The sequence below is a fragment of the Bufo bufo genome, chromosome 6, assembly GCF_905171765.1.
Source record: "Bufo bufo chromosome 6, aBufBuf1.1, whole genome shotgun sequence".
In the NCBI taxonomy this organism is placed as follows: Eukaryota; Metazoa; Chordata; class Amphibia; order Anura; family Bufonidae; genus Bufo; species Bufo bufo.
Window position 1 is genome coordinate 172,966,829 of NC_053394.1, and position 20,950 is coordinate 172,987,778.

At 42.7% G+C, this 20,950-nt stretch overlaps 1 protein-coding gene across 3 annotated transcripts in view; it reads right to left on the minus strand.

Annotated features, from left to right (window-relative positions):
• Nucleotides 1-11,407: 11,407 nt before the first annotated feature.
• Nucleotides 11,408-20,950, minus strand: part of LOC121004246 (oocyte zinc finger protein XlCOF8.4-like) — a 14,173-nt gene continuing 4,630 nt past the window's right edge. Inside the window, exons 2-5 of one of the 3 annotated variants that reach the window (XM_040436403.1) lie at nt 17,384-17,501; nt 16,338-16,496; nt 16,139-16,262; nt 11,408-12,522 (exon numbers count right to left, since the gene is read on the minus strand). In XM_040436403.1, coding sequence (XP_040292337.1) covers nt 11,708-12,522; nt 16,139-16,262; nt 16,338-16,496; nt 17,384-17,461 — 1,176 coding nt within the window. In that variant the 5' untranslated portion in view covers nt 17,462-17,501 and the 3' untranslated portion in view covers nt 11,408-11,707. Of the gene's footprint in view, nt 12,523-15,511; nt 15,821-16,138; nt 16,263-16,337; nt 16,497-17,326; nt 17,502-20,950 lie in introns of those variants that run through there. The other 2 variants (XM_040436404.1, XM_040436405.1) reach the window with 2 other exon arrangements.

Consider the following 20,950-nt stretch of genomic DNA (forward strand, 5'->3'; position numbering starts at 1 on the left):
AGAGCCGTGGCCTTCTCACTGTTTAGACAGAGTGACGTCATGACTTGTATCAACTGGCCTGGGCGGGGCTAAGCTCAATTCAAGGGAACGGTGCTTAGCCGCGCCCAGGCCAGTGATACTAGTCGTGACATCACTGGGCCTGCGGTAAACAGTGAGAAGGCCGCAGCGCTGTTGGAGTGCCGCTGCCTTCTCAAACAGCTGATCGGCGGGGGTCCCGGGTGTCGAATCCCCGCCGATCAGAAGCTGATGATCTATCCAGAGGATAGATTATCAGTTTAAACAAACTGCAGAACCCCTTTAAAGCTTTACATATTAGCAGGTAAAAATGTATGTGCATGCAGACGGTATGACAAAGATTCATGGGTGCAGTGGGAGGCATTCAGGGTTTATAATGCTGGAGGCGTTGCTCTCTGGATTAAGTACTGGGAGACATGCACTGGATCATTCCCATTATGTTATCATCAAAGTAGAGGCACCTTCATTCCTGAGACAACATACAGACATGAATGGACTTGCAACGTCATGCTGGAAGTTCTCCCCACTGAATATTGCACTGGAATACAATAGCCTTGCATCAAGCCTTTGCAATAGCATCATCACTGTTATGATATCATTAACCCACTGGCACCATTATTTCAGGAGGTGGAGGCATTCTCCACTCAATTAGAACTCTGAGACGGGTGGAACCATGGTGAGACGCGTCTAATCGCTCCTCTGTGAAGAGATACTCTGCACAAAGCTAATCCCCTACATACCGGAGACATTTTCGGGACCACCGATTCCAGCGATCAGGCGTCTCTATATGGAGCGCTACGTACGGAACATGGGGAGCAGAAACAAAGCTAAGGGACAAAGTAAGCCGCAGAAGCTGACAGCGCGGGAAGAAGATATGGCGGAAGATGAACCTGCAATTCAAATAATAGGGGCACATCCAAGAATAAGGACAGAGTGCCGGCTCACGGTATACAGTGCATAATATGAAAGAAAGAAAGAATACCGAAATAGGAGCCGCACATCTAAAATGTAACAAATTTATTCAAGAAAACAGACACAACACAGAAAAAGTTAAAATCGTTGTATACAACAAATCAGGGCCATGTGCACCATATATCAGCACATGCCACCCTGGCTCACCACAAAATCATGAGCATACTCCCACATCAATAAGTATATAACATTATAAAGTGCATGTAATCCATCAATAATGAATAAAAGCTCAAATACTTAACATAGAAGTAACATGGTGGGGGGTATGCGTGGTGGTCAGGAAAAGAGCCCAACGCGTATCGCCAGGCTTGCTGGCTTCCTCAGGAGTGCCAAGAAGATGGCGGAAGATGAACCTGCAACATCAGAGGATACTGACCAGACAGAGCTCACAAACGCTGATCGTGACGACTTGAAAGCTGAGGATAACAGCATAGACTATGTAAGATTAGCTATAGAAGTGGCGAAAAGGATCCTTCCAGACCTGCAGGAATCACTGTCTAGCACAGTGGGTGTGACGTTGCAAGAATTACAGCACACCGCTGCAGAACATGGCAGCAGGCTGGAAGTGGTAGAGCACAAAGTGCACGAGGTAGACAGCACATGCCACAAGCTGCAAACGAAATTAGATTCAATTCTAAGGGATCATAGATTCCTAAAAGACAAAGTAGACGATCTGGAGAATCGCTCACGCAGAAGCAATTTAAGGATCGTGGGTTTACCAGAGAGTATCCCGTCACAGGATCTTATACGCATTTGCGAGAATGATATCCCAGCAGCTTTGGGAATTCCTAATAAATGTAAAGCAGAAAGAGCACACCGAATGGGTCCAAACTTAAGATCTGGAAAATATGATAATAACCCCAAGCTCTTAAGTGCACTAACCAGGCGCCCTAGACCAGTGATTGTGAAATATCTGGACTTTACAGATAAAGTGGCAATTCTGAGATCCTATAAAAAGCACAAGACAGCGTTTGAAATAAATGGTCAGAAACTACTCATTTTCAGAGACTACTCTATTGAAGTGCAAAGGAAGAGGAGAGAGTTCTCTGCGATATGCACCGCGTTATATGAGAATCACACCAGATTCGCGTTATTGTATTTAGCCATCCTGAAGGTCTTTCAAGAAGATGGCACTGTACCCACCTTTACAACAGCGCAGGATGCCAAAGACACCCTGGGAATCCAAGTCCCACAACAGCCATCCAGAGGACCATCCAGATTCGGAAAACCTCAAACATCGAGAGAACAAGATGCGGACTAATCATTAACCTGATACAGCGGAGGAAAAAGAACTCTGAGCCATTAAGAGTCAGTCCGCGGGAATCAGCCTCTCTGCCAGTGACGATCCTGTATGATGAAGTCTGATCTTTCGAATGGCTAATATTAGAGAGGACACCTTCCGTCGCGCTGGCCTCATGATAACAGGTTTTTCCTGAGGCATATAATTAGTATGTTTCCAGCCAAGCGTTGTAATGTTAATGCTATGTTAACTTAATATGCTAAACCCTTTGGTTTTAACTATTAAGACTATAGTGCATTGCAGAGTAATGACATGTGGTTGAGAGACACCAATATTCCACCATGTTGGAAAAAATGGAAGTCTATGACAGTCAAGGGAAAGTGAGGCTAGTGAAAGCCACACTATCTATCCTAGGCTGGATATTAGTGAGAAAATACCAGTTAGAAAATGTATGTCTAGAGAGACAGTTTGTTAGAAAAGTTTTGGGGAAAAAAGGGAGTTGGGGTGGGTTATGTTTGATGCCGTCACGTTTTCATATCAGATGCTATGCTTCCTTACTCTTTAAAATAATAGGGGGAAAAATACATTGGAGCCAAAGGAAAGATAATGGTAGAATAGAAATATGCGAATAAGAACGTGGAATGTGAAGGGGTTAAAATCCCCTCAAAAGAGGATAAAAGTACTACGTCACTTGAAACGGCTGAAAGTTGATGTAGCCTTATTGCAGGAAGCACACCTGAGCGCAGCAGAATGCACTAGATTGCGTAAACTATGGGTGGGAGAGGTGTTTAGCTCTCCATCTGTTCATTCAAAAGCAGGGGTCGTAACGCTAGTCCGTAAAAACCTCCCTTATACAATCCGAGAGGGTTACAAAGATGGTGAGAGGAGGCTGCTTCAGATATATCTGGATTCTCCTTCTGACGCCCTTAGTATATATAATATATATGGACCAAATGAGGCTAATGCATCATTTTATGCAGATCTAGGGAATAGATTACAGCTGGAGATATGAATGAGGTGTGTAATCTTCTTGAAGATAGGCGAAGGGCGCAAGGTAGAACGACCATACAGAAAAATAAAAGTACTGCTCTGAAGCGATTATGTGCAACACAATCCTTATGCGATATATGGAGGGCAAGGAACCCAGAGGGAAAAAAGTACACCCATTATTCTCATCCCCATGAATCCTGGTCCAGATTAGATTACATACTACTATCTTCCACATTACAAACTAGGGAAAAGTCAATCTCCATAGAGGAACTGGTAATATCTGATCATTCGCCAGTACTACTCACATTGTCCGACACGATCCCCAGAGGAACAGATTATATTTGGAGATTTCCCTCAACCTTGATAGGTAATGAGGAGATTGAATCTGCTTTGTTTACCTGGTGGGAGGAATATATGCGCTTTAATGCCGCAACTGAAAATACACAGATGCTTTGGGAAGCAGGCAAGGCAGTAATACGAGGGAAAATAATAGCATTTACGGCAGCACTAAAGAAAAGGACGTTAGAAAAACTAAATAAATGTAGTCACAAATTAAAAGAGGCATATACCTTATTCCAAACTCTCCCTAATACGACACATAAAAAGGCTTGGACACAGGCGAAAATAGAATACGAGGAGTGGATAAACAAAAAGGAAGCAATGTTTCAGACAAAATTTGAGGCCCAATTATTTAAATATGGGAATAAAGCAGGGAAATTAATGGATTGCTTAGCAAAGGGTTCATACAAAAATAACCCAATACTAGCCCTTAAAGACAACAAGGGAGTTACACATACACTACCTTCTAAAATTAGCAGGGTTTTAAAAGATCATTATACAGAATTATACTCAGACAGTCCAAGGTGTAAGACATTAACCGAGAAATGGCTACAGAACGCACCACTACCAAAGATTAAACAGGAAGATCTAGAGATCCTAAATAAGCCAATCACGCAAGAAGAAATTAAAGAGACCATAGGCCAATTATCAACTAATAAAGCCCCAGGTCCAGACGGCTTTATTGCCGAATTCTACAAAGTAATGAAGGAGAAAATAATCTTTTATCCACCGCTCAGGCAGGATTTACACAAAATAGAGCTGCTGTAACTAACATCAGAAAGGTACTAACGATGTTAGATGATCTAAAGATGAAGCCTAGGTTGGGCCAGTCCCCGGCCATAGTAGCCATAGATGCGGAAAAAGCGTTTGACAATGTGGCCTGGGACTGGCTAAATAGGGTTTTTAGATGCAGTGAAACTAGTGGGATCCTTTAGACAATACCTTTCAGCATTATATAATTCACCCTTTGCACAAGTTTATACGCCAGGTTATCTGTCACCCAGAATTGCCCTACAAAAAGGGACACGTCAGAGATGCCCATTATCCCCCTTGTTATTCAACCTGGCTATAGAACCGCTATTTAGAGCCATTGCCGAAGATGAAGGTATCAGAGGGATTACAGTGGGAAATGAAACACTTAAGCATGCATTGTTTGCGGATGACCTATTAGTCTTCTTGGCACACCCCCAGCGTGACCTATCCAAACTATTTGATCTCCTTACCAGCTTTGGCGCAGTGTCAGGTTTCAAAGTTAATGTGTTGAAATGTGAAATGTTATACCTCACTAATAATAGACACTCTGGAGTAAGAAAGGATGTTCCAGTGAAAATTGTAAACACTTCAATCAGGTATTTGGGTATTCACATTGGAAAAACACCAGAATCCTTGTATATGCTCAACTATCCGAATTTAATTAAGCGCATAAAAACAGATTTGGAGAGATGGTCACACCTCCCACTATCATTGATGGGTAGGTGTCATCTGATAAAAATGATAAGCTTCCCACAACTTCTATATCAATTGCAAACAATACCGGTCCTATTGAAACATTCAGACATTAATATCTTGCAGAGTGCCTTTCGTAGGTTTATCTGGGTAGGGAAAAGATCGAGAATTGCACTGAAAACACTTATGTTTAGTAAGGACGAAGGGGGCTTAGGCTTCCCTGACATACGGCACTATAACATAGCTAGTCTGATGAGGTATGGCATAGATTGGATTAGAGGATCCCCCAGGTTCTCTAACTTCTCTTTGGAATCGCAACTGGTGAAGCTGTGGAGCCTCATTGCTCTATTACAAACTGGATACTCAGCTTTCCCATCTGTGATTAAAAAGAGCGTACTAGTCAAAGATACAGTAGCGGCTTGGAAGGTAGCCAGGAAGATATATAAGCTTCCTTTCTTATTATCAAAATATCTATCTCCATGGCGCCACCCAGAATTCCAACCAGGATCATTAAACAAGCATTTTCTGGAATGGGAGAGTAAAGGGATAAGCACAGTGATAGACTTATGGGATAAGAAGAAATCACAATACTACTCCTTTGCGGAATTACAAGCAATCTATGGTCTGAACTCAAAACACTTTCTGGCATATCATCAAATCATGAGGTTCTTGAAGGAGAGATTGAAGAATACAATGTCAGAATTTGCTCAAACTGATTTTGATGATGTGATGTCACCTAGACATGGCAAATCTTCCATAGCCTTCCTATATAAGAGGGTGAGGAAAACACTCTCCTCTAGCACAGGAGATACTCTTTTTAAAAAATGGTCAGGGGATCCGAAAATAAAGATAGAAGTTGAGGATGCATTGAGGGGCTGGAAAAATGTACATAAAGCAGTGTCTAGTGAAATATGGAAGGAGACTCATTTTAAGTTAATTCACAGGGCAATATATGGTTTTGATATCAAAAGCGCCAATACTTCTGCCAATGGTAAAAGGTTGACAACCTGCCCTAAATGCCTGCTTCCAGGGGCAAATATGTATCATTGCATCTGGGAATGTAAAGGGATTGGTGAATTATGGCATAGGATAACAAGAGAACTAAATGATAAACTAAAAACAAACTTATCCGTAGACCCGAAAGAATTGCTGTTCCAAGCCACAAGCCCTCAGGTTCCCTTAGCAGCTCATGTAGTCCTATTAGCCGCAAAAAGGTGTATCTTAACACATTGGCTGACACCAACGTTACCGTCGATAGATGAAGTCATAAATCATACAAAAAAAATGTATACTGGCAGACAAATGGGCGGCAGAAAGGGAGGGAAAGAAAGCTACGAAACGGTATCACGCAAAGTGGCTCACGTTTATACTCTCATTCTATCCTGGAGATACCACTGGGGATTTGATATGACCATAAAGTCAGATATTCAGCGACACAAATGCAGACATGTTCTGACTATTAGTTAGGTAAAACAAGTATGAATGGAAACATAAATGTAGGCCCAGAGTTTAATACCATAGCACACAAGAGTTATTATTGTGACATGCAAGTTACAGCTTTGGGGAAAGGGGGGGAGGGGGAAAAAGATGGAAATAATTATTGTTTAATGATTACTATACACAATTGTTTGAATTACAAAATTTGTATACCTTTACAAGCTGTGTATTGTTGACATCTATATGGAAAACTTAATAAAATATGTTTTAAAAAAACCTCACACCAGGCTGTTGTGATCACATCATCACTATTATGACATTGTTGACTGAGCGATGCCATCACTGATGACATGAAATCCTGGAGGATGGTACATGCGGTGGTATGCTGGAGGAATTCCCTACTGGATGTAGACCTGGGAAGCACTATCCCAGCACCTGACCTCTGTCATGGTATTATCACCTTTATGGTATGAGCGACCAAGTGGCACCATTATTGCAGGAGCTCTGGCCTCCTGGTAAAATGCTGGAAGTGAGCTCCAGAGGATTTATGGGGAGATTCATCAAAACTGATGCCAAGGAATAATGTCTTCGTTGCCCATAGCAACCAATCAGATTGATCTTTTCGTGTTCCAAAGTAGCAAAGAAAAATGAAAGTTGGAATGATTGGTTGCTATGGGAAACCAAGTCAGTTTTCCTTAGCACCAGTTTTGATAGACCTTAACACTGCGCTGTATGAAGTATGAAGGACAGATACAACTACTCCTCTTTATGAATCTACTCCCGGTTTTGGCTTCCAAAACTGCATGCAGAAAACTGATCACGTGGAAGAAGCTGTTCCAAAGCAAAAAAAGGATTCCGTGAAGTATCCTTTTTAAAGGCAGCAAGGTGAACTTCACAAAGAATCCTACTGGTGTCCCTATGAGCCAGAAAGAGTTTGATTTTAAGGAGCTACTGTACTAACAGGAGTGTGATATTTTGCCCACTAGCTTACGCTAGGTGGCTGTCACTTGCTGAACAAAGGCTATCAATATCAGAATAATGGCGGCCAACTCTTGGCACCTCTACCAATCAGCAACATGAAGAGCTCACGGTACTACTGTGAGTACTCTCAATAACCCGTATATATTGTAGCTGCTGTGCTGGGTACTGCAGCCTTGTACTGCCACCACTGCATGTTTGGCATGCTGACTGTATGGAGCACCGGAAACAATGAAGAGGCTGCATTGCTAACTGGGGCATCGCTGCCGCTTCACACAGCTAAGCAAGGGTACCTAATATTGATGGCCTATTCTAAGGGCACGTCATCAGTATAAAAGTCTAGGAAACAGCTTCAAGATGGACAGCCCATTGTCTCTGTTCATCTGCCCCATAACTGATCTCCAGTATGTCAGTATCATAAACCCTACCGATTGTCTACTCTCCAATGCCTGGCCACTGGGTAAGCAAAAGTGGATACACTTTATCTGTTCTTTATTGCATTGGGATTGTATTTCTGGATACATACATGTTTATGAAGACCTTAAGGGTCCATTAATGCGACCGTAGAGAGCAGAGGCACAGATAGCTTCTGTGGGCTTTTTGGTCCATGCCTCTGCACCACAAAAGATAGGACATGTCCTATCTTTTGCCGTATATTGTGGATCACACAATACTGGATTCACGTGGCCGGTACCCAAGGCATTGTGGACAGCAATTTGCGGTCTGCAGCATGGACACAGACAGCTTACGTTCAGGTGAATGGACCCTTATTTGTTTTTATGTATGGGATATTTGTTACATTTTTACTTTTATCTAATTAAAATACAGAAGCACACAAAATTATTAGAGTTATTTTTATTAAAACATTAAAAAATGTACTAAGTGTTTTGAGCCCTCAAATCACATCCCCTTCAGAGGGGTACAGAGGTAGCAGTTGTACCCAAGGCCTAGTGGATGACCAAATGCTCTTGTACCACATAAAACACTAGTATTATAAATGGCACATGGTAGGTGAATAGGGGGGCTGTTACAGACATTGCATTAAGGCCTAGAAGCTTAAATGGGTTATCAAACACCTATAATGCCCACCAAATTGCCCGGGCACCTAATACAGGTTATACTTACCCCACTCCCAGGCACCCGCGATGCTCCTGATGTCCACACGGCCGCCACTGCATCTCCCCGTTGCTCGGGGGCAGCCAACAGCAGGCTGCGACGCGGACGAGCTTCCCTAGCATTGTGGGTGACATTCCCCTCACGGCCTGCTATTAGCTGCAACCTTCCCCTCAAGTAACAGGATGTTTTGACCCACGCAGCAGAGAGATGCAGGAAATGGGGTAAATATAAACTGTATGAGATGCCCGGGCATTTTGGGGGGCATTATAGGGGTTGGATAACCCCTCTAAAGTTAGACCTCTGCCAGTCAGTGGCAGGGCAACTGCATTTCAAATATGTTCCATTTATTACACAGTAAGAACCACTCACAGTCCTAGCCATGGTCATGTATATAGACTTACACAGTGCTTGTCATCATGAGACAACACCTTTAAAGAGGACCTTTCATGCGATTTTATTAAGGGAGATATATACCTGTCCTTGCGGGGTACCCCCGCTGATGCTGCCACCCAGCTTGATGCTCTGTGCTGCAATTGGACAGCGCTAAAGCCAGGGAGAAATGAGACGCCCATGGAGAAAGACTCAGTCTCCTCCTCATTGCTCCATTGCTCAGTATTAGCATACTGAGCGGGAGAAATCCAGCGGGGCACAGGAGGCATATTCTAAAAAAAAATCAAGCAGGGTGGCAGCATCAGCGGGGGTACCCCGCAAGGACAGGTATATATCTCCCTTAATAAAATCGCAAGAAAGGTCCTCTTTAAGGTTTGTAGGAAAATAGTCATGCTCCTATCACTTCAATGGGAACATGTCCCAGCAGGAACAAAGGGTTGGGGAGCTCCAAATGCAGAGCTGTACAAGTCCAGATATGTTAACATTTTTGGCAAATTCAAGACGTTTCTGATCAAGAATGCAGCTTTGGTAGACCATTATCTTTCAGTTTTTGCTCTACTTCATCTAATCTATGTGATTACTAGACTGTGAGATACAAGGTAACAACTATATAAGCTAAAGTCAGGTTAGGTAGACCTAACCCTATCATGCTTCAACAGTACAATAATAAACACAAATCCACTGAATTACAAAAACTTTCAATTGTATTGAGTCCCTGATTGTGTGGAAACAGTGCTGCCCTAAAACCCTGGGGGACATTTATCAAGACTGCCTTTCCCATATGCCAGTTTTGGGACCCTGTGTGTTTGAGTAAGATTATTATTATTAAGATAAATAATACATTAGGCGCAGCTCTGGCCTTCTGTGTGCAGGCCAGGGGCTTGCATAGACTTGAGCTATAACTTACGTTACGTTATAGTAAATCCTGCAGGCTGTGATAGGCTCCAGCCACTCCAGCTAAGTTCCAAACCTTTTCTAATCACTTTAGATAAGTGGTGAGAGGCTGAAAAAGACGCAAACTAAGTCACAAATATGACATACGCCATACTTTGCAACTTTTTAACACAACAGTGGTGAAAAGACATTGATGAATGCCCTCCTTAATATGTATTTTATTACATGTAGAAACCTCAAACCAAGACGAGACATTCTGTTTTTCTGCCTGTATCTACTGTATGTTAACTTTTGATAGAAGTAAAAGGAGAAGAGTTAATTAGTGAAGACAGAGGATTCAACCCTCACGTTTAAGAATTGACATTGATATGAGTCTAGTTTTGACAACCAACCAAAGTACCGTATTTTTCGCTTTATAAGACACTCTTTTTTCCCCCAAAGTGGGGGGAAAAAGTCAGTGCTTCTTATAAAGCGAATGTGACTCAAATCGGCCCTATTGCAGGATAGCAGGAGCTGTTGCTAAGCCTGCTCCTCAGCGTGCTTATTAAGTGTGGGGCGGGCGGTGGCAGTTAAGCATTCAGTGATGCTGAATGCTGCCAGCCCGTACGTCCTTACCACAGATCTGCCGCCTGGGTCCGCTTCATACCAGGAGGAGGAGAAGAGAGGAGAGCAGTTCTTCTCCTCTGCATTGCCGCCTGCATGCATGTAATGCTGATTGGTGGAGGCAGGGAGCAGAAGTAGTTCCCGCCAGCGCACACCACCAATCAGCTTACTCCCTCGCATTGCCGTACCATGAGCGCCGCTGTTACAGAGCTCCGCAGCTCCTGCTGCGAGAGAGAAAGCAACAGAGTTTTACTGGCACTCTGTCGCCTTGTGCTATTCCCGGGCCTGTCACCTAAAGTCCTGGGTGAGTGACAGTTCAGGGGTCGGTCTAAAAATGAAATGTGTGTTAAATAGGACTATAAACTCCCCTCATCTATAGGAATGCACCGATGTACTGCAGTACATGGGTGCATTCCTATGGATGAGGGAGGTTATCGTCATATTTAAAATAAACACAGGCCAATAATGGTACAGTCCCTGGACAGTGTTTATATTTAATGTGACTATAATCCCCCTCATCCTTAACAACACACCAATGTACTGCAGTACATGGGTGAATTATTTAGGATGATGGGGGTTATAGTCACATAACAGTGCATCATCCACAGATTCCTCCATAACAGTACATCATTCACAGATGCCCCATAACAGTGTGTCATCCACAGATCCCCCATAACAGTGTGTCATCCACAGATCCCCCATAACAGTGTCATCCACAGATCCCCCATAACAGTGTCATCCACAGATCCCCCATAACAGTGTCATCCACAGATCCCCCATAACAGTGTGTCATCCACAGATCCCCCATAACAGTGTGTCATCCACAGATCCCCCATAACAGTGTGTCATCCACAGATCCCCCATAACAGTGTGTCATCCACACATCCCCCCCCATAACAGTGCATCATCCACAGACCCCCATTAGTTCAAAACCCACCAAAAGCACACCATTTCGTTCAAACAATTTTTTTTATTATCCTTCTCCTCAAAAACCTATGTGCGTCTTATCATCGGGTGCGTCTTATAAAGTGAAAAAAACAGTAAGTATCTATCAACTTCAACATTCCTTGCTTCACAGCATGAAGCCTTTCTCTTTAAGGACTTCAATGATGGACTAGGGTGCGGGGTTATAGAAAAGAAAATGTCTTTGACAATCCCGGTATTGTAGAACAATGTATAATTTATAAGGCAGTCAAATTAGAGACTGGAGGAAAATGGTCCAGATTCAGAAAAAGGAAACAGTACCTTCACTGGTTCTTGTCCTGTATTCCATAAGCATGAAGTATCCTATTGCCTGTGAATCCTTTGATGTCTAAAAAGGTTTGTTTTGTATATGAAGCATTTACCGCATACTTGACATGACAAAGACCTCTCATTACGGTGACCCCTCTGATGGTCAAGAAGGCTACTTTTATACCCAAAACTTCTACCACACTCTGAACATGTGTATGGTCTCTCTCCAGTGTGGCTCCTCAGGTGTATGACCATGCTAGAATTCACTGAAAAACATTTACCACATTCCGGACAAGAATACGGTTTCTCCCCAGTATGAATTCGCAAATGATTAGTAAGAGCTGTTGGCTGCTTAAAAGATTTGCCACACTCTGGACAAATGAAGGGCTTCTCATCTGTATGAATCCTTCGATGCATCAAAAGACCAGAGCGTCGAGCAAAACATTTACCACACTCTGGGCACTGGAATGGTTTCTCCCCTGTGTGTGTTCTCTGGTGGACACAAAGTCTGTATTGGTTACTAAAGACCTTCCCACAATAAGAACAAATTACTGGTGGCCTTTCTTGGACCACCTGATTTCCCACTTGTTCTCCAAAGCCATTTTCCATGGGCAAGTGTGGATTTCCATTAAGAAGACTTAGCTGAGCAGCAACATCTAAAGAGTGAGAAGGAAACATGAAGAGGTCTTCAGGAATTCCATGTTCATCTAAAATGGATTCCTCTTTGATATGGTACTCAGGCATGCCCCAAGATTCTCCGATTTTGTTCATACTGACACACATTTCAATAGTATCACAAGAGACACTAATATCTTTTGAGTCGAAGCAGCTAGATAGCTCACTGGCATGCAGTTCATTAGGTGATCCACCTGCTCAGAGAAAATAATCCTTAGTTAAAGTGACAAGATGTAGAGGCATAGCAAATATGTTTCATAGCACATGTGCACCTTATAGAGGAGTTTTAGTATAATAACCAGTATAACACCAGTAAACTCGCACTGCTGTTGCCTACAGGCCCATTTACAAGCCATCATTTAACAACAGAATCTGGTTGGGGGCTGTGTGGAATTCACCTCCCACTGTTTTTAATAGGAGGACGTGTTACCATTCACATGCCCACGATTTATAGCGGTGACTGCGACTATTACTTCATCTGTTGGTTAGTTGTATGTTATCCAAAAGAGGAGGTCCCATACAGTGACCATCACCCCAAAGTATGAATAATATTGAACTTTACTGGTTCTGTGTGACATCATATTCTTTTCCACATTCCTACAATTGGAAGTCCGCAGATTTTGAAAAATTTGCAGTAAGGTGGTCAATCCCTGATACTATAGGTCAACACCAGGCTGACCTTTAGTGTCCAGGATTAACTACTGTACCTTGCTGCAAATCTGCCAAAGTAGTTGGACCTCTAGTTGCAGGTTTATGTAAGACACCAGATTAGTGGAACCTATGTATATACAGTAAGTAGTATAGTAGGTAAAGAAGGTAACTGTTTCCTTATATCTACTTATGCAGTAATATTGTTAGAAGTATTTTCTGCCTAGGATACTTTCATGATCTCTTCATTGCCTATGAAATGGTTAGAAGTGTTTTTCTGCTTAGGATATGCTTAGAATTTGTTACGTGGTGAGGTGTAGCTGTTTTAGCTGTAGTGATTACAGTATTACCTTTGAAAGTGGTGCTGTTACATACTCTGCCCACCAGTTGTCCCTCTTGTTTTTTCCATTTTCTGTGTGGTATTTTTAACAGTTTTTATGGTGATATTTAATAAACATTTGGTATTAATTTACCGTATTTTTCACCCCATAAGACGCATTTCCCCCCCCAAAAGTGGGAGGGAAATGCCCCTGCATCTTATGGGGCGAATACTAATGAGCGCTTCCATTATGGAAGCGCTCATTAGTACCGGAGGACCGGGAAGAGGTGAAGGCTTTGTACTCACCGCTTCCTGGTCCTCGGCTGTCAAGGCTGTGCACAGAGTGTGACTGCGCTCTGTGATCTCATGCTGTGCGCAGCCTTCACAGCACAGCCGAAAGACAGAGGGCACTGGAGGAGAGGAGCGGCGGAGTCCAAAGCAGGAGAGGTTAAGTGTTTATTTTTTATTTTAACCCATATGAGGCTGATGGGGGCTTAAACACTGCTGGGGGCTGAAATGTGGCTACTGGGGGCTGAAATGAGGCTACTGGGGGCTGATGAGGCATGGGGCTCTTATCTGAGGTCAAAATGGGGGTCATTCATATTGGGGTCTTAGCTGAGGTCTGATTGGGGGTCCTATCTGAGGTCTTATTAACATTGGGGGTCTTATTGGGGCTGTCAGCTGAGGTCTGATTAACATTGGGGGTCTGACCTGAAGTGTAATGAAAAATATTTTTTTATTATTGTTCCCCTCTAAAACATAGGTGAGTCTTATGGGTCAGTGCGTCTTATAGGGCGAAAAATATCATATTTATGGGTTTGATGTTTTTGGGTTCATGAAACCTACTGTGATTTAGGTCAGGTTTAGGGTTATATCATATCAATCTGATGCTGCCAGAATTAGGCTACATTCACTCATACTTGATAATAAGACAGAGAAAACAGAATGTTAAAAATCTTTGCTTATCGGGGAAAAAAAAACTAAACTATTGCAATGACATAAGTATTCAGACCCTTTACTCAGTAGTTAGTTGAAGCACCTTTGGCAGCGATTACATCCATTCAGTCTTCTTTGCTATGATGCCACAAGGTTTGCACACCTGGATTTGGGGGATTTTCTGCCATTCTTCTCTGCAGATCCTCTCAACCTCTGTATCAATTGGGTTCAAGTCAGGGCTGTGGCTGGACCACTCAAGTACATTCACAGAGTTGTGAGTCACTGTGTTATCATGGCTGTGTGCTTAGGGTCAGTGTATTGCTGGATGGTGAACTTTCAGCCCAGTCTGAGGTCCAGGGCGCTCAAGATGAGGTTTTCATTAAGAATATCTCTGTACTTTGCTCCATTCAGCTTTCCTTCAACTCTGATCAGTCTTACTGTTCCAGCTGCTGGTAAACACCTCACGGCGAGATGATGCCACCACCATGCTTTACTGTGGGGATGCTATTGGGCAGGTGATGAGCAATGTCTGTTTCTTCCAGACATGACACTCAGAATTGAGGCCAGAAAGTTCAATTATTATCTTGGTTTCATCAGACCAATGAATCTTAATTCTCACAGTCTCTCAGACTCTCAGTCCTTTAGTTGCTTTTTTGCAAACTTTCATGTGTCTTTTACTGAGGTTTCTTTTTGGTCACTCTGCCATAAAACTAAGCTTGGTGGATGACTGCAATGATGGTTGACCTGGAAACATAGAAACATAGAATGTGTCGGCAGATAAGAACCATTTGGCCCATCTAGTCTGCCCAATATATCTGAATCCTATGGATAGCCCCTGGCCCTATCTTATATGAAGGATAGCCTTATGCCTATCCCATGCACGCTTAAACCCCTTCACTGTATTTGCAGCTACCACTTCTGCAGGAAGGCTATTCCATGCATCCACTACTCTCCCAGTAAAGTAATACTTCCTTATATTACTTTTAAACCTTTGCCCCTCTAATTTAAAACTGTGTCCTCTTGTGGTAGTTTTTCTTCTTTTAAATATGCTCTCCTCCTTTACCAAGTTGATTACCTTTATGTATTTAAAAGTTTCTATCATATCCCCTCTGTCTCTTCTTTCTTCCAAGCTATACATGTTAAGGTCCTTTAACCTTTCCTGGTAAGTTTTATCCTGCAATCCAGTTTTATCCTGCAATGGTGCAGATGGAAGTTTCTCCCATCTGCACCAGGCTCTTTGGAGCTCAGCGAGAGGGACCATTGGGTTCTTGGTCATCTATCTTACCGAGCCCCTTCTTCCCGATTACTTAGTTGAAGCAGCCAGCTCTAGGAAAAGTCCAGGTTGTTCCAAAGTTCTTCTATTTCAGAATTATATAGGTCACTGGGAACTTTCAGTGCAGCAGACATTTTTTGTACTCCTCTGCAGATCTGTGCCTCCACCCAATACTATCTCTGAGTTCTACAAGCAGTTCTTTACTCCTCGTGGCTTTGTTTTTCTCTTATATGCATTGCCAGCTGTGAGAACTTATATAGACAGGGGTGTATCTTTCCAAATCATGTCCAATCATCTGAATTACCACAGGCAGACTCTAATCAAGTGTCATAGATAAGGGTGTGAATACTTATGTCCATGTGAAATTTCTTCTTCTTAATACATTTTCAAAAAAATTTAAAATTCTGTTTTCAAGTTGTCATTATTGGGTATTGAGTACAGATTGATGGGGAAAACTTTTTTTTTTTTTTTTTCATTTTATCACAAGGCCGCAGCATAAAAAAATGTGGAAAAAGCAAAAGGGTCTAAAGACACTGTATGCACTGTACTTATGTTTTCAAGATAGCTTTGAAGATTAGCCCTAGGCTTAAAGAAAAGAATAAGGTAAAAAAAGAGTAATAAAAGGGCAACTTACTTTGTGAGCTCATGATCTGGTGATCCTCCATCAAGACGTGTTTGTATAGATCCTTGTACTTTTCTACATACCCCCACTCCTCCATGGAGAAACAGACAATAACATCCTCGTATCTTATAGGAACCTGACAATACAATGATACATCATCATTCAGACACCTGCCTTGTGTTACTGTCCCGGTATTCCCAGCAGCGCTCACCTCTCCGGTCAGCAGCTCAATGATTTTGTTGGTGAGATCTAGGATCTTCTCATCATTCTTTCTCTCATACACCACTGATGGAGGATCCATGATAGGACTCTGATTTCTTCTCATCCCAGGCTGGACAATCTCCTTGGATTTCTTAACCATAATATACTCCTGCATAATGAGTTCATTTGACCCTATTACGTTCTTGGCTTAGTACTATCTCATGAAACAATATACAAAATGAGGGCTCAAAACGTAAAGTATTTCTAGTCATATGAAAATTTTGAGATCTGACAACAGTCAAAAAAATGGTCACATTCTAATTTCCCCTTGATTGGAAAGACATATTACAGTATTTTATTACAGCAAGAATAAGCTGCACCAAAAGAGCCTCCCAGAGAATACAACAGCATCCGTCCTGTATAGCAGTACTTGAATGGACATTGGATTATCTCAGGATCCTGTCAAAGATCTTAGGATCTGCAAACCAAAATGGAACGTCTACAGCTATTATCAGGGTGCTGTACATTACCAATTATGGTGTACATATTTAAGATAAATTTAAAGTTTTTTTTAACTGATGACCTATCCACCGCGGCCTTCTCACAGCTTTTCCTAGGCCACGTGACATCACATTCATCAGTCACATGGCCTAGGTGCAGCTCAGCCCCCTGAAGTGAATAGGGCTAGACTGTGACACCAAGCACAGCCGCTATACAATGTTCTGTGCTTGGTAAGCACGGAGAAGGCCACGGCACTACTGCGAGTGCCAGTGCCTTCTCAAACAGCTGATTAGCAGGGGTCTCAGGTGTCAGACCTCTACCGATCAGATACTGATGACCTATGAAGAGGAAAGGTCATCAGTTAAAAATCCTGGAAAACCATTTAACCTAGGAATCAGAACATGACTTGTACCCTGTATGATGTTGTGGAACCTCTCCAGGCATATGTCTGATTACTACAGATATAAGTCAAGAGACTAACATGTCAGACCCTCTCACCTCTCCATCAACGTTCATGCACTAGTAATATAGATATATATTCCCAGAGTCCCTCACCTCTCCAGTCAGGAGATCGATAATTTCCAAGGTGAACTGTAATATACTGGCATGTACGTGGCTCTTTTCATTGTCCATGCTCTGTAATTCTGCCAGATCTTAGTTCAGATCAGTAAACCTGTAATGAAATATAGGGTACAGAATATACACTGCTCAAAAAAATAAAGGGAACACAAAAATAACACATCCTAGATCTGAATTAATTAAATATTCTTCTGAAATACTTTGTTCTTTACATAGTTGAATGTGCCGACAACAAAATCACAAAAAAAATAAAATGGAAATCAAACTTTTTAACCCGGGGAGGTCTAGATTTGGAGTCACCCTCAAAATTAAAGTGGAAAAACACACTACAGGCTGATCCAACTTTGATGTAATGTCCTTAAAACAAGTCAAAATGAGGCTCAGTAGTGTGTGTGGCCTCCACGTGCCTGTATGACCTCCCTACAACGCCTGTGCATGCTCCTGATGAGGTGGCGGACGGTCTCCTGAGGGATCTCCTCCCAGACCTGGACTAAAGCATCTGCCAACTCTTGGACAGTCTGTGGTGCAACGTGACATTGGTGGATAGAGCAAGACATGATGTCCCAGATGTGCTCAATTGGATTCAGGTCTGGGGAACGGGCAGGCCAGTCCATAGCATCAATGCCTTCATCTTGCAGGAACTGCTGACACACTCCAGCCACATGAGGTCTAGCATTGTCTTGCATTAGGAGGAACCCAGGGCCAACCGCACCAGCATATGGTCTCACAAGGGGTCTGAGGATCTCATCTCGGTACCTAATGGCAGTCAGGCTACATCTGGCGAGCACATGGAGGGCTGTGCGGCCCTCCAAAAAAATGCCACCCCACACCATTACTGACCTAATGCCAAACCGGTCATGCTGGAGGATGTTGCAGGCAGCAGAACGTTCTCCACAGCGTCTCCAGACTCTGTCACGTCTGTCACATGTGCTCAGTGTGAACCTGCTTTCATCTGTGAAGAGCACAGGGCGCCAGCGGCGAATTTGCCAATCTTGGTGTTTTCTGGCAAATGCCAAACGTCCTGCACGGTGTTGGGCTGTAAGCACAACCCCCACCTGTGGACGTCGGGCCCTCATATCACCCTCATGGAGTCTGTTTCTGACCGTTTGAGCAGACACATGCACATTTGTGGCCTGCTGGAGGTCATTTTGCAGGGCTCTGGCAGTGCTCCTCCTTGCACAAAGGTGGAGGTAGCGGTCCTGCTGCTGGATTGTTGCCCTCCTACGGCCTCCTCCACGTCTCCTGATGTACTGGCCTGTCTCCTGGTAGCGCCTCCATGCTCTGGACACTACGCTGACAGACACAGCAAACCTTCTTGCCACAGCTCGCATTGATGTGCCATCCTGGATAAGCTGCACTACCTGAGCCACTTGTGTGGGTTGTAGACTCCGTCTCATGCTACCACTAGAGTGAAAGCACCGGCAGCATTCAAAAGTGACCAAAACATCAGCCAGGAAGCATAGGAACTGAGAAGTGTTCTGTGGTGACCACCTGCAGAACCACTCGTTTATTGGGGGTGTCTTGCTAATTGCCTATAATTTCCACCTGTTGTCTATCCCATTTGCACAACAGCATGTGAAATTCATTGTCACTCAGTGTTGCTTCCTAAGTGGACAGTTTGATTTCACAGAAGTGTGATTGACTTGAAGTTACATTGTGTTGTTTAAGTGTTCCCTTTATTTTTTTGAGCAGTGTATATATATAATATATATATATATATATATATATATATATATATATATATACATACATACACACACACACACACACATACACACACACACAAAGATCATTGGAGAATATATTAGTAAAGAGGGTATAGATTGCATAGTGGTGGAGATGATGGGAGTATATATTATGTATGGTGGGGATGATAGGAATATATATTATGTATGGTGAGGATGATAGGAGTATATACTAGTAATGAGGGTATAGATTATATAGTATTGGAGATGATGGGAGTACATATTAGTAATCAGGGTATAAATAGATATAGTGGCAGATATGAGGAAAACATATTAGGGATAGGGCATAGATTATATCATAGGGAACATGAGATGATATTATGCATATACACATATATACAGTCCCTGACAAAAGTCTTGTCGCTTCTCTATTTTGTAGAAACTCCTGCTATTAACCTGACTTTTAATTAATCAATTGGTGTAAGAAATAGCTCATATGAAAAGCTAAAGCCCTCCCAAATGATGTTTAATGCACTGAAATAAATTAGTTTCACTGAAAAAATATTTATCATTTAATCAAGACAGAAAGGTCAAATTTTGGCAAGACAAAGGTTTTGTCGCCTATTCAGAAATTGAACAACTTTACTGCAAATCCCAAAATATGTCAGCAAATTAAGTAGTGGTGCTGTGAGATCCAAATTTTATATCTTATATGACTTCCATGAGCTTGAAGGACAGCATCCATGCGGTTTGGCAAGGATTCATACAATTTATTGATGAAGTCATCAGGAATAGCAAAGAAAACAGTCTTGCATGCCTCCCAGAGTTCATCAATATTCTTTGGTTTCGTCTTCCATGCTTCCTCTATCATCCTACACCACATATGCTCAATGATGTTCATGTCTGGTGACTGGGCTGGCCAATCCTGGAGCATCTTGATCTTCTTCGCCTTAAGGAACTTTGATGTGGAGATGGAAGTATGCGATGGAGCACCATCCTGCTGCAGAATTTGGCTTTTTTTATGGTTGGGAATATAAGGAGGTAGCTAAGATTTCTTGGTATTTTAGACTATTGATGTTGCCTTCCACCCTGCAGATCCCTCGCACACCCCCATACTGGATGTAACCCCAGACCATGATTTTGCCTCCACCAAACTTCACTGTTTTCTGGGTAAATCTCGGCTCCATGCGGGTTCCAGTATGTCTCCTGCAATATTTGCGGCGACTGTGGTGTAATTCAACAGAAGATTCATCTGAAAAATCCACCTTCTGCCACTTTTCCAGCGTCCATCCTTTTAGCAGGCTGTGGCCCTTGGCAAATGCCACACGGTTTTTCAATTGTCTTTTGTTTAGTGCTGGCTTATGGGCACTGATTCAACCATGGAGGCCATTTCAAGACAGAATCCGACAAACTGTTCTGGTTGACACAGGGTCTTCAGGTGACCAGGTCTCGTGGAGCTCTTCTGCAGTGGAAAATGGGCTGGCCTTGGATTTTCGAGCCAACAAACGGTCCTCTCGAGCAGTTGTCTTGCGGGGTCGGCCTGACCTGGCCTTGTCCAAAACGTCTCCAGTCTCTTCAAATCTTTTTTTTATCCTCTGAACTTGACGCTGAGACACATTGAAGGTGTCTGCCACATCAGCAGTGGATCTGGTCTTCAGCCTCTTGATAATCAACACTTTAGTCTCCGGGTGAATCTTAGGCATCTTTGCAGAGGTCTAGTTGCAGTTGATGTGAAGGTCTAGTGTACTGGGGTTCTTTTTATACACACCTGAGACCAAATTGATCCATTATTAGTCACAGGTGAAGGTCATATGACAAGGCGACAACACTTATGTCTTGGCAAAAATTGACTCAATGG